The sequence below is a fragment of the Homarus americanus genome, unplaced genomic scaffold, assembly GCF_018991925.1.
Source record: "Homarus americanus isolate GMGI-L3 unplaced genomic scaffold, GMGI_Hamer_2.0 scaffold41027, whole genome shotgun sequence".
Classification (NCBI taxonomy): Eukaryota; Metazoa; Arthropoda; class Malacostraca; order Decapoda; family Nephropidae; genus Homarus; species Homarus americanus.
This window is the reverse complement of record NW_024745073.1, coordinates 9,765,116-9,778,688: the sequence shown is the minus strand read 5'-3', so window position 1 is coordinate 9,778,688 and position 13,573 is coordinate 9,765,116. Positions and strand designations below refer to the sequence as shown.

The following is a 13,573-nucleotide window of genomic DNA, read 5'->3' as shown; positions in this document are numbered from 1 at the left end:
GCTAGGTGTGTACGTGTGGTGCTTGAGCTATGAAGGATTATGGTTACTTAGACTAAATGGGAGGCTGTTGCATGATTTGGTATGCATTGGTTGAGTCTATGCTATTGGGGTCTAATATTGGATACATTTTAATCATGGTTAATATAGAAAGTGAGTTAAGTGTAATTTTTATCATTTGAATATTTTTTCCCCCTTAAATAAAAAAAATGGGTGTGTGGACATTTTCTTTACTACTGCTAGCCCCCCCCCCCCCTATAAACCCTGTCCCATTAGCAGACCCTTGGCAAGTTTATGGCACCCTAGGCTTAAATTGAACTCCTGCGGAGTTTAACATTGACAAAGCCAAACATATACGTTTACTGGACTGTGTTGGGTATATGTGCTTCTTTGAATATTATCATTATTTTTGTTTTGACTTTCAAATACATTTCACAGATGAACAGCAGAACAGGCTTCATACGCAGCATCAGAAGATTCCAACAAGCAGCTTATCCTGTAGGAAGGCGCCCAGTAACTCCCCAGCAGTCACATGTACCAGGTATGGGTTAATCCCAGGGTAGTCTGGAGTACACATCACAATGTGAGAGTTTCATGTTTTCCTAGCTCGAAATGCACGCCATTGGCTTCCCATTCTCACAGCACAACTGTGGTGGACATGAGGGGTCGGGATATCTGCCCTGTGAGCCTCCAAGCATCAGTGTGTCCCAAGGATTTACAGCAGACGGACGTTACCTGCTCTTTTGAGATATTCGCTCGTATTTTCTTATGTTGGTGTTAGATTCAACTACCTTTGTATAATAGTATTGTAGAGTAATCATTTATGAAGAAATAAACATTAAAAAAATGAAATATGGTGTAAAATAATGTCAAACAAAAAAAATGCAAACATTTACGCCACAATTGTTGTCAGCTGAGGACGCCCTGCCCACCTTCGGTGGTAGCGGCATGCACCCTATGGGGCCCTGAAAGTGTTAGTAAGACTCATGACCTAACAGCATATTAAGTTAATCATGAACTTACTATATCAGCTGACCACCCCTTAGTGAGTAACTCCCTGCCTCAGACATTTACTTTTTTTTTTTTTTTTTACAAATTTATTGACAGCTTGGATTACAGTTTGCCTATTCTGAGTAATTCAGTCAGGTCTTGACACTGAGGGTGGTATCACTTCTCACTGCCACACAGGACAGAGGTTCATACACAAAGGAATGTATCATATTCATGAACAGTATACTGTATATACCAGTAGGTCAGAGTCATCTACAATATTTTTACAGTAACATAATTTGGCCCATGTTAGCTTCAGTACAGTACTGTACATTGTTTGTTGTAATGTTCGGTATAGGCTACTGCTATACTGCTGTAGATAAAACACTGATTGTATTTTGGCAATGACGTTCTCACAAACCTGCCAATATTTCATCATCACAGGAAAGTTCAAGTGAAGTTTTTGATGCAGTATACATTATAGTTTTATATTCTTTATATACGTACACTATACAGTGGGGTATGCTATAACGAACGGATCCTACTACGAATATTCCTATAACGAACGGTTTTACCTATAAAATTGAGAATGCTATAACGAACGGTTTTACCTATAAAATTGAGAATGCTATAACGAACGGTTTTACCTATAAAATTGAGAATGCTATAACGAACGCAACTCCTACAACGAACGCGGATGAATACGGGACTATTTCGCCTGGCGCATGAATATTGTTGTACCGCGACCCACAACAAGAGCGTCAGGCGCCATCTTTGTCTCATTGTGTAGCCAGTGCACCACTGTTATTGTTGAAATTTCGTCTTTTGATGTGGAAATTCGCGTTATTTGTATAACTATTTTGTTATACAAGTATACAATTGTAACAATGAGTCGTCCAAAGCGAGTGAGAAAGCTAATAACCCTTGAAACTAAGAAAGAAATTATAAAGAAACGTGAGAATGGAAGAAGCATTGCGAAACTTAGTGATGAATATGGGATGGCTAAATCGACTATATGTACGATTTTGAAGAATAAAGAGGAGTTAAAAACTGTGCAAGTGGCTAAGGGAATCTTTAGACTTAGCAAAGCAAGGTGTAATGTGATTGAAGAGATGGAAAATTTACTCTTAGTGTGGATAAAGGAGAAAGAAATGGCAGGTGGTAACATTAGTGAAGCTATAATTTGTGAGAAGGCTAAACAATTGTTTGAGGACCTTAAAGCCAAGACTCCCAGTGGAAGTGATAGTGATGTGCCAGTGTTTAGGGGTACCTGCATGCTGAATAACACTAAGGTAAGATAAAGTACCGTATTTTTTACATTTTCCACAGAATTTTTTCAGTGTTAAGCGGTTGTATTTGGGGGCCTGGAACGGATTAATCCTATAACGAACGAATGCTATAACGAACGAGGTTCTGGAACCAATTACGTTCGTTATAGCATACCCCACTGTAGTGTACAGTATCTCTCTTTACTGTCTGCTGTTTTATTTTTAATTTGTATTTATTATTAATTTTCCCTTAATTCACCACTTTTACCGTAAGGATTATGTATTAACAAGTGTTGGTCTAAGAATTAGGGATCCTTCCAGGGTTATAATGTTGAGATCCTCCTATAATATTCTAATGACTTAAATCTAGTTGGTTACTTTTCAAGATATATTTCAAACCCAGTTGATTCATTTTCTTCTATGTAAACCATAACACTCTAATAAATATCTAAGGATTTTCAGGACGTGCAATGACTACCAGCAATAACAACAGTAATAATCCATTCAACAACACAAGAAGTACAACGATGTCACCACTGGGGGCTGGCTCAACAGATGACAGGCCTAGGAGGCGAGGTAGTCGGGGAGAGGAGAGAGATGCATCCTCATCAGACACGAAGCCACGCACCTTAATGAATAAGGTTTGCTGGAATAAAGTCTACCTTAGTGATATAAAAATTACTCTTGCTGATTAAGTGCCCCTTCAAGTTAACATTCTTAATTACTTTAGATGACAATGTCCATCTATCATACTGAGATGTTCATTAAATATTAGTGGAAATATAATTCTTTGGAACTCCCAGTCTTTGCTTGGGAATAAGGTGATGATATTTATTGTAAATGATGTGTCAAATTTACATTGTGTAGGTGTTCGGTCGTGGTCATGGGAGCAACAGTAATAACAGGGGTGGTAACATGAATCCTCCGGTGTCCAGTGACGTGAGCAATGGGCGATTATCAAGTCAGTGGAATGGGAGAGATGCAAGCCCTCCCAAACCTATGCCTCGCACTAATGTCCCACCTGTACCCAAGCCTCGGTCCAACGTGCCTCCCCCAAAACATCATCAGCATCATCCATCACTTGAACAACACCAACACTTCAGTGACCACCAGCATAATCAGCGGCAACACTTACTGGAAGACCAAGAGGAGCAAAGAACATATATGGCTAGAGGATTAAGGTGTGTATTGTTTAGTATTGAAAAGTTTTTAAATTTCTTAAGAATGAATATAAATGCTTTAAAGATTACCATTTAGAAAAGTCAGCGAATACTAAACACTGGGTAATAGAAGAGAACTGAAGTTAAATGCCGGAAAACGGTGCAATACAGGCGAACCCAGATAACCGACGTTCCGTTGACCGCCAATCTGCATAACCGACGATTACACACAAGGGAAATACCCCGCAAGTTTTGTTGATAACCCAAAGATCCGACAATTGGCAGAGCTGGCGGGGTATGAATTCTTGCCACCAGAGGGCTTTGCGCACTGCCTCCAACTCGTTCCCTCCATCTTTGTTCGTGTTTAAACTTACTGTGTGTCTCTGACTTCATGTTTTTGTGTTATTTCTGACTTGGTGTATTGCTCAATCATGCCTAAAAACCCCAGTGATATTTTCTCTTGTGCTGGGCAACTTGATGTGATAAGGCATAATGAGAGTGGTGATGGACCAGCAAAGAGTGGTAGAGACTTGAACTTGCTATCCTCAACACAAATAAATAACTCAATTTATGCTTTACATTGCTTATTTAAAGCTTATTATGCTTGCTTTATTTTTTTGCTTGACAGTATGCAGTACGGATATATATCAAGGGTAGATGGGAGTTTTTGGAGGGTGGTCAGTCCCTAACCCCCAGAATTTGTAATGTTTTTTGGGGGATTAATTGCTTCGACAACTATTGGTTCACTAACCAACGACTTTTCGCGATCCCGATATGCGTTGATTATTGGGGTATGCCCGAATTTGTTATACGAGAGTGAAATCTTAACTCTGCTCTACCTTATACAGTGCAGAGAGCAATGATTGAGTGGGTACAGTGCTTTCCACTTCCATGGGTCGATAGTTCAATCCCGGGCACTCCCAGTTCACCCAGCTGTAAATGGTTTTTTAAGAACTGTGAAGGGGTTATGCTGTCCTAAGTAAACAGCTTATATTAAGAGCTGCTGTTCACTCCAGAAAAAAATAGGATTTTAGTACAGTATACAGTATTCCTTTTCTGTGGATGAACGGAAAATTTTCTATGGATGCTCGGAAGTTTTCCTGTTATGTCCATCACTGACATGTAGCATTTTTAGTGAATTAAACATCAGAGAAGCAACTGATAGATAGAACTGAATTATGGGTGATTCACCCATTATCACTTTTTGGCTGTAGCCTTCTGTACCTATGGATGTTTTAGCCATAATCACTGGACTCTGCCTGATAAAAGAATGACAACTAAAGTGAAAGTATAACAAAAGAGTGACAACTGAAGTGAAAGTAACCATTTTTTAATTAATTTTAAGTACTGTGCAGCATACCCTTAAAATTTGGGGGGGTTGGGTCTCAAAATGGCCACAAATTGCCAAATCTGCAAATATAATTTGCTGGGGAGAGGGGTTACATTTTTAGTTGTGAGCAAAGAAATGGAAATTCCCTTTGTGTTTGCCCTTAGGACAATTATTTCTTTTACCTGTACAATGATGAGCTAGCCTAGCTACAATGCCATGATTAATCACTTTTATATCAGTAAACACTATTAATAACAGTAAATCCAGTGAAATATGGCAGGGAGTGAGAAGTTACAACTGCAGACGATGCACTAACTAGCAGTCACTCACTCCCTTGCCAGGCCTCGCCAGGCTTATGTATGGGAGAAATACATGACCTTTTCTCTCTTCACTTGTTTGGGCACCTTCCTGCAGCTGGATGAAGGTGGTTGAGGGCGTTTGGGAGCCATCACAAGCACAAGGAACACAGCTGTTAAGAGAGCAGAGTTGCACAGACACACAAAGTGGACAAGTGTTTAACCCAGACTGTCACCGAGGCGGGGTTAGCACGCATAGCCCAGCTACCTGGGACAAGAGAGACACCTTGCGGATTGCCATAAAAAGTGTGGGCTCCCCGTTTCAGCCGCGAAAATGCAGCCAATTTTAAAACTACCCACAGACATTCTAGTTACATCCAATGGGTGTCATCCACGAATAATCGAAGGCCGCGAATTAAAATCCACGAATTGTAAGGGCATGCTGTAATTGAAAATAAGAATGCTTAATTCAGGTCAGGTAGGCTAATTACTGTAATGTACAAACAGTCTAAAAGTGGCAATGGATGAAACTTTGATCTTATAAAAACAAGGTGGGAAATGGGTTTGAGCGAGCTCGATATTGATAGTAATTTCCAATACCCCTGTATATTATTTTGCCTTTAAACTTGTTAGTGAAGAACATATGCTCATCAAACTCCATGCAAACAGGAATGGAGTAAAGTTGGTGTGCAAATGAATTAATAAAATATTTAAGCTAATTGAAAACAGTCGTCCACCTTCCAGGAATGAATCTGCCATGGGTAGATTTGGATCAAACCACACCTTGGACTCCGACTGTAGCTCACTCAATAGTGGCAGACGACCAAGTGTGGACACCACCTCCACATATCTGTCTCTGGAATCTTTCACAGTGGAGGATGATCACCCCCAGAGCTTAAGACATGATAATCCTGCTGAAGCTGGGTGAGTTTACCAACCCATGTTATTACAGTACACTACAGGTAGTCCTCGTTCGTCACAGGTTCACTCATTGCTCTTTTTTACTTATTGCATTTTAATTTTATGACCAAAAGTACTTTATGACAGCAATGTGTTTTATTTTTCACAATGCTCTCATAACTAGAAAATTTAAACTGTGTGCAAGTCGACAAGAATTCTCCAGATGTGAAGAGATGCTTGCAGTGAGAGTTGTTTCTGTAAGTACATACATTGATATGCCAATAATAAACATAATAAATAAAATACTTTCAGTACAGTACAGTGCATCAATGATTTTATACTTGTATTTACAACAAACTGTGCGAGATTGAAAACAACGTGAACAGTAGGAAATATTTTACCCTTGTAATACAGAGACTTAAGTAGTTGGGTTCTCTTGTAGGTAACTTGTGATGACCCCTATTTAAATTTCTCCTTGTGAAATAAAGCATAATAGTGTCGGGCTGTACATCTGTGCTTAAACTATCCACAGCTATTACCACCTTTGTTGGCTTCTCACACTTCATCAGATACTTTTTTCTATTTTTCTTGGCCAAATTTTAGTACCTGTATTTCGCTGAACCATTTCTGTAATGCCTTGTATGAATTACTACATAGTGTAGTACTACCTGTATATCTTTTGAGACAGAGCTACTTGCAGTCCTGTTGTTGACAAGCTGATAAAAGTGGACTCAGATGAGAGCATGGATGATGATGTATTTAGTGAGGACCAGGAGGTTTGTGATGTTATGAGAGGTGTAGCAGACCATTCCTCTCCTCCTCGAGCACCTTCTCCACTTACTCTCTCACACTCCCACCATCAGCACCAATACAGCCGCCATTCTGTGCCACATCACACACAGAACCAGGTATTGTACTCTTCATTGTGGTGTGTAATCTTTCGTAAAAACATTGATTTAATCTTGTATTGATTCTGAGAGTTCTCTCATGTTGATTAGGGTACTACTACTCAACAGGCATACCACCTTTCTATGGCACACCGTCTTGAAAATCTCACCATATCTTCCCAGTATACTACCAACATTCAGACTTACAACTCAGAAACTAATTTTGTCAAGCTGCTTCTTTTTCATCTTGTTTAGTTTTCTTTTGGTAGGCATGATGTACCAGTGATTTACTCTTATGTGTAACAGGTTTACTTAGCCATGGGATCATCAGACTTTCCCAGTATGAAGAGGGTTTAAACACTTTTTTTCAGTTTCCATCTCTCATCTACAGAGTACCCCCCAACAACAGAGCCACTTCATGCCTATCAATGCAGCTCTGCCAAGTTCAGATGTGGCTCCGCAGATGAACGGCGTCAAGCGGAAGTGGGGCCAGCAGACTATGTTTGGTCATCCTCATATGGGTGCTTCTGGAGATGGCAATAATGATGAGGTTTCTCAGAACTCTCGTTTTTACGGGAAGCAAAACCAGCATCGTTTTTCACACCACAGATCTCAGCATGGATCCAGGGCACCAATTGCTGCAGAAGATCAGGTAAATCTTCTACTCTATTTCCTCCTCCATCAATTTTTTGTGTGTGCTGAAGCATATCTGTTACTCTCCTGAAGTGTACCTCTGCCTTTATGATCTGTTCAGCATGATCTTTAATTAAGCAAAGACTATGATTGCATCAATTGTAAGATAGAAATAATGGTAATGTTTAACCGCTTCTCCTTCAGGGGTAGTGATTTCTTCTTAGGTCAAACTAAATAAAAAGTGGTCATGCTTCCGGTTTTAGTTTAAGGGAACAATGCTAAATAATAATAATTATGATAATTTCAAGAATAATCTGCAATACTGCAAGAACATGGAGGGTGCCACACTTGTAATCTACCATAAGTAATTATGTTGACATACCAAGTATTTTCAAGTAAACGTGGGCTTTGTTTCTGGATGCCAGTCACTAAATATGTCTGTCAGTAGAATCCAGCCTCCCTCTACAACACATCCTTCAAGATCACCAAGTTGCTCACAAAAAACACCAGAAGGTGGAGCAAAAAATACACCAGGAGTCGTCTCTCTCTCTTACTTGCACTGTTACTGGTGGGGTCAACTAGTAATTTAAAATTTTGGTAAAGTGTTACAACTGGGGCTTTGGGGGCCACACTTTATTTAAACCCAATAAATGCTAGGTCCCTTTCATACAAATTTACCACAATATGGGCCACACTTGTTGGGGGATAACGTGCCTCCCCCTTGAGGTCACAACAGCAATGTCTGGTGCTTAACATACAATAAAGATGATTACAATTATCCTTCAGGATTTGTCAGTACTTCGTTCACTTTGTTACAGTCCTCATGGAATTCACAGATAAAGAAGTGATGGACCACCAGACTGTATGCTACAAGTCATAAACTGATGATGCTATATGGGTAGGTTGCTCCATATAACTATTTGCTCGGTCTACCCAAGTGTGAAATGCTGGAGCCTTGTTGGTTCTTTTAAGACAGGCATGTGCAACCTTTCCTCAGTCATGGACTGCATTACAGTTTAGGTATTTTTCTGAGGGCCACCCACCAAAATTTATATCCTACCTAACCCAAAAGTAATGTTAATATTGTATTAGCGCGGATAGTGAAACAATAGCTTCACGTCCACCTAACTATATTTTCAGTTTACAATAAGTTTTTTTCCCATTTATGAAGCAAATCCATCATAATATTTTTTTTAAGTAAAATGTTAATGTTTCTTGACCTTTAACGGAAGATGAGTGAAGCAGTCTGTGAATACGTTGATTTTTCCTACAGTTACAGAATTTTCCTTACTTATGAGACACCCCCACCAAAATAATGTCAATGTTAATCTTGGTGCATGAGCAACTGCAAGGAAAAACCTTGGGCACATCTATTTATTTTATAGGCATGAAGGATGAGGTACTATGGAGAGACAGTCTGTCACCTAGGGAGAGACGTTTACCTTTGACCCGTGTCAGGGGCTGATCCAGGGATATCCAAAAAGTTTTGGGTGGGGGAACATAGCTAGCCCACCCAGCTGAGGGGGTTTTGGGGGCGCTGTAAACCCTCCCCCCGAAGATTTTTTTTTAAATCTGACCAATGCCGTGGGCATTTTGAGGCCATTTTGAAGCCATGGGCATTTGATAATAGAAGATATTCCGAGGTCAATACAGGTACTCCTCGACTTACGACAACCCGGACATAATACCGCCGCAGTCGTATAAAATATTTTTAAAATTACGTATTTTCCAGTCCCGACGTTAGTGATCGCGCGGTGTACAGGTAGTTCTGCTATAACGCGATAATTGTGTTCTTGTAAAATATCGTGTTATAGAAAATCGCGTAATAGAAATAACAGGGCTTATGGAGAAAATAGGGTTAGGTGCAGATTACTACTCGAAATCGAAAAAAAATTAGTAGTTAGCCTAACACAAAGGATAGCACAGTCTAAATAAATGTTACATTCATATCTAATAATGAAATCATACAGTAAATGTAACACTTTACCTTGAAAAAATATGAATATAACTTGATGAGGGAGAAGGGTGATTTTGAGGTAGATAACATCGAGCTTCTCTTCAAGGGTTATAGCCTTTCTTTTACGATCATCACCGGGAATTCTATCACCAGAACGCTTCTTGTTGATATTCTTCTTTACTATATTCACAGTTAATACAGTGGGGTATGCTATAACGAATGGATCCTACTACGAATATTCCTATAACGAATGGTTTTACCTATAAAATTGAGAATGCTATAACGAACGAAACTCCTACAACGAACATTATTTAATTTTTTTTTTTTCTAATTTATTGTTTTTTTATTACAAATATTAATGATATTCTTTATTTCAGGGGTTTAGATGCATATTTATGCACTTTTTTACAATTTTATATTATATTTTTAAGTGTTAAGTGGTTGTATTTGGGGGCCTGGAACGGATTAATCCTATAACGAACGAATGCTATAACGAACAAGGTTCTAGAACCAATTAGATTCGTTATAGCATACCCCACTGTACCACAAAATTGGAGAAATAGTAAGCAAAAATCGCGTTATAGCAAACAAGCGTTCGCGTTATACAAATATCGTTCCTAATTCATAAATCGCGTTAGAGCAAATTCGCGTTATCAAAACACGCGTTATAGCAGAACTCACTGTACTGACAAAATTTTTTTTTGTAATTCCCTTTAAAATGGCTGGCAAGTGTAAAAATAATAGTTCTCGTGGTGCCGAGATGAAAACGAGACACCCATTTTAGATTTTCTATGTATCATTTTCGCATTTTCGACTTACGACTTGGTCGTCGGTCCCTAACCCCGTCGTAAGTCAAGGACTGACTGTATTAATTAATTAATTTTCACTATACAAAAATGCCCTAGTACAATACTTCATTAAAGAAAAAGTATTTTTTTTTTTTTAACCTACCACAGTTAATGCCCAAGTGATCCGCTGCCACATAGCAGCTAATCCATCAAACAGACCGTAAACTCACTCGTTAAAATGTTTATAGTGTTGACTATTTATACGTATTTTGCCGTTACATTTTGTAGTTACTTACTCTTAGGTGATGAAACGGAAATGAATTGTGTATGAAGAATATTCTTTTAAAGAATATTGCTTTACTCACCATAAACTGGCTGCATCTACCTAAACTGTGGGCCACAATAAATAGAATTTCTCAATCATTCTGCGGGCCACACAAAAACATGGTTCGGGCCGCGAGTTGGCCATGTTTATTAGGATATTTGCTGCTTTCCAAAGGTTATTGGTGTCTAGAGTACCAGATCACAGAGTTTACTGTAGTATTACTATTTATAAAGTAGATTTATTAAATAATTAAAAAAAATATACGCCCACTATAAAACTTAACTTTGAATTCCATTTTACAGTTGCTGGTTCAGCACACCAGTGTAGTAACATCACCTCCTGATGAGATGTGTTCAATATGCATGTGGAGTTTACAGGAACCCTCAGGTTACTCTGATGAGGATGAAGCAGTTGCCACTCCTGCACATACAGCAGGTAGAGTGTTACATCTTTTTGTACTGAAAAAATGATGTTCATATACCTATGTTTCCCAAGAGGAATAGAACATAAAACTGAGCCAAATACTTGGAATGTCACTTCAGCAAGTCAAGGATCACACTTTACCTCCTGGACAAAAGGCAGAAACAACAACTTTATGTAAAATGATGAATGTCATATGTAGAATTTTTATAAGTGTTATGGAATGATAGAGAAGGGGATAATTCTTCTATTGTTTATCAATCAATGATGTGTCATTAATGTACTTGAAAAGGTTTTCAGTAATGTAACTAATGCACAAGATCACTTGATTTTTGATGTGGATATATTTATATTGTAGGTCTCAAGAGTGATGGTGTTGTGAGTTTGGTTTTGTGTGATCATCTGTTTCACTTGGCATGTGTGAGACAAATGGCCAAAGCCTCTCCTCAGTTTCTGGAATGCCCCAATTGCAAAACTCTACACGGAGAGAAGATTGGAAATCAGCCCAATGGCCGCATGGACGTCATTAGTGTGTCAGGATCTCTTCCTGGACATCCTAACTGTAATACTATACAGATCACATATAAGTAAGTTTTATTTTCAATTGAGCAGACTACAGCTTACACACGGGCTGTGATCATGTCACCCCACTGCACCTCTTGTGTACCCACCTTCCACACTTTTTGCACATTATTGAATTGTTGCCAACACCTTTCTTACAGACAGTACATAAACATTTTCAACTTTCCACTACGGCTCCCCTACTCACATCATTAATCATTACTTTTGCCATATTCATTCTCAGCCCTTGACTATTGCATTCTTCCATTTCTTAAAATTTCTCCTCTGCCTCTTCAATACTATCTGCTATCAGCAATAAGTTATCAGTATCCAACAATTCTAGGGTAGGCCAGTCCTAAAGTCTTATGATATTGCCTCCAACACCATGATAACAGAAAGGTGCTCAAGACAGATCCCATATGGACCTCCACTTTCACCTTAAATTCCTCTAAATGTACTCTGACAGAGGTTTTGGTGCCCTCATATAATGTCAGTACCACTTCAACAAGGTACTTGTTCATTATTATCTTTTAATCATTTTGTACACCAAAAATTAAAAAATCCATGATTTGTGACTCTCTTTATGAGCTTATTGCAGGTTTTATAATGGGTGTCTTATGGGAAAATGTGCTTCAATTTACAAAATGTTTTTTCAGGATATTAACCCTCATAAGTTTGGGTCTGCTTGTATTTTAATTATAAATTTGTGTGTATAAATTTGCTCATATTTTTTTTCTTCCCTTGGTCTACAGCATTAACAATGGAGTACAAGGTCCAGAACATCCTCGCCCAGGACGACCTTACCATGCTGTTGGTTTTCCTCGCATTGCATATTTGCCCAACAGTGAGAAGGGCAAGAAGGTATTTGGAAAATTCATTATTTCCAGTGTAATTTTTGGATAGGTATATGCTCAGTGGCAGTACAAGAGGTAGGGAAATTGAGTGAAACAGACTGAAGCTATCAACATCATTCATCTTCACATTAATCTGTCATTTCTGTTTTATCTGATACTGAATTATTTATTTCTCGGTTTCTCATTTATTTCTCAACCATTATCTTTACTGTCTCGTTTAGAAGGTTTGCCTCTGGATTTCTAAAATATTGTATAGCTGTAGCCAACTCCTGACTGGCAGTCAATTAACCCTTACATTGATGGTGAAATTTGGTGAGGAATTAACAATCATTATTTTTCTTCTCACTTTTACTTTTATTATTACTTTGTGTGTAGCTACTGCATAATGCTTCACTACTTATAAGTACTGTAATGCAATGTTTCAGGTGTTAAAACTGTTGAGGGAAGCTTGGCGTCGACGCCTCGTGTTTACTATTGGCACATCTGTCACAATGGGGATACAGGATGCTGTCACTTGGAACGAGATCCACCACAAAACTGAGTGGACAAATTACAATGGCCATGGATATCCTGATCCTAACTACCTAGACAATGTTCTAAAGGAGTTAGCATTGCATGGTGTAACTGAAACAACACTTGTGTAACTTGTTTGTGATGTTGGAATTGCAATTTTGTTATTTTTTCAACCATGCCACTTTTATTGACTAATAAATAATATGTTAGTATGATTATCATATTTGTTGGCAGTTGATGTATACCACAGTGATTTGATAGTTTGTTTCCTACTGGGATTCATCTCATACTACAGGCCCAGGAGGAAGTTGGTATGTTAGTCAAAGTAAAGTCAGCAGTGGTATTCCACCTACCTACACATACATATACAGGTATTGTATACAGTTAACCCTCACTTTACGCGGTCCCGCATTCCGTGTTTCCACGTTAATGCGGTGCCTTGCCAGAACCTCACGTGCTCACATTACGCGGAGTGTCCCCGGCGCGACGCTATTTTTAGATTCGCCCCACCCGCCACCTGCCCGCCTGCCTCTCCCTCCTCCTCCCTCCGCTTGGGCAAGCGGCGCGGTAAGGTTGCGCAGTGTGTGTCTTTGTTGCGTTATCACTGACGTCATATGACGTATCAGACCTGTGATTGGCCATGCATCCCTACCCCCCTCTGCTGCTAGCTGTAATTGGCTTAAAGTATTATGAC

General features: G+C 39.0%; 1 protein-coding gene across 8 annotated transcripts in view; it reads left to right on the top strand.

The window, feature by feature from the left end:
• Positions 1-13,344, top strand: part of LOC121878410 (probable E3 ubiquitin-protein ligase DTX2) — a 30,544-nt gene extending 17,200 nt beyond the window's left edge. For 5 of the 8 annotated variants that reach the window (XM_042384632.1, XM_042384631.1, XM_042384630.1 and 2 more), the window contains 10 exons: positions 436-538; positions 2,709-2,896; positions 3,123-3,436; positions 5,771-5,965; positions 6,630-6,849; positions 7,220-7,480; positions 10,834-10,966; positions 11,310-11,538; positions 12,265-12,373; positions 12,792-13,344. In XM_042384632.1, the coding sequence (XP_042240566.1) occupies positions 436-538; positions 2,709-2,896; positions 3,123-3,436; positions 5,771-5,965; positions 6,630-6,849; positions 7,220-7,480; positions 10,834-10,966; positions 11,310-11,538; positions 12,265-12,373; positions 12,792-13,010 (1,971 nt within the window). In that variant the 3' untranslated portion in view covers positions 13,011-13,344. The remainder of the gene's footprint in view (positions 1-435; positions 539-2,708; positions 2,897-3,122; positions 3,437-5,770; positions 5,966-6,629; positions 6,850-7,219; positions 7,481-10,833; positions 10,967-11,309; positions 11,539-12,264; positions 12,374-12,791) is intronic. The other 3 variants (XM_042384633.1, XM_042384635.1, XM_042384634.1) reach the window with 3 other exon arrangements.
• The last annotated feature ends 229 nt before the right edge of the window (positions 13,345-13,573 follow it).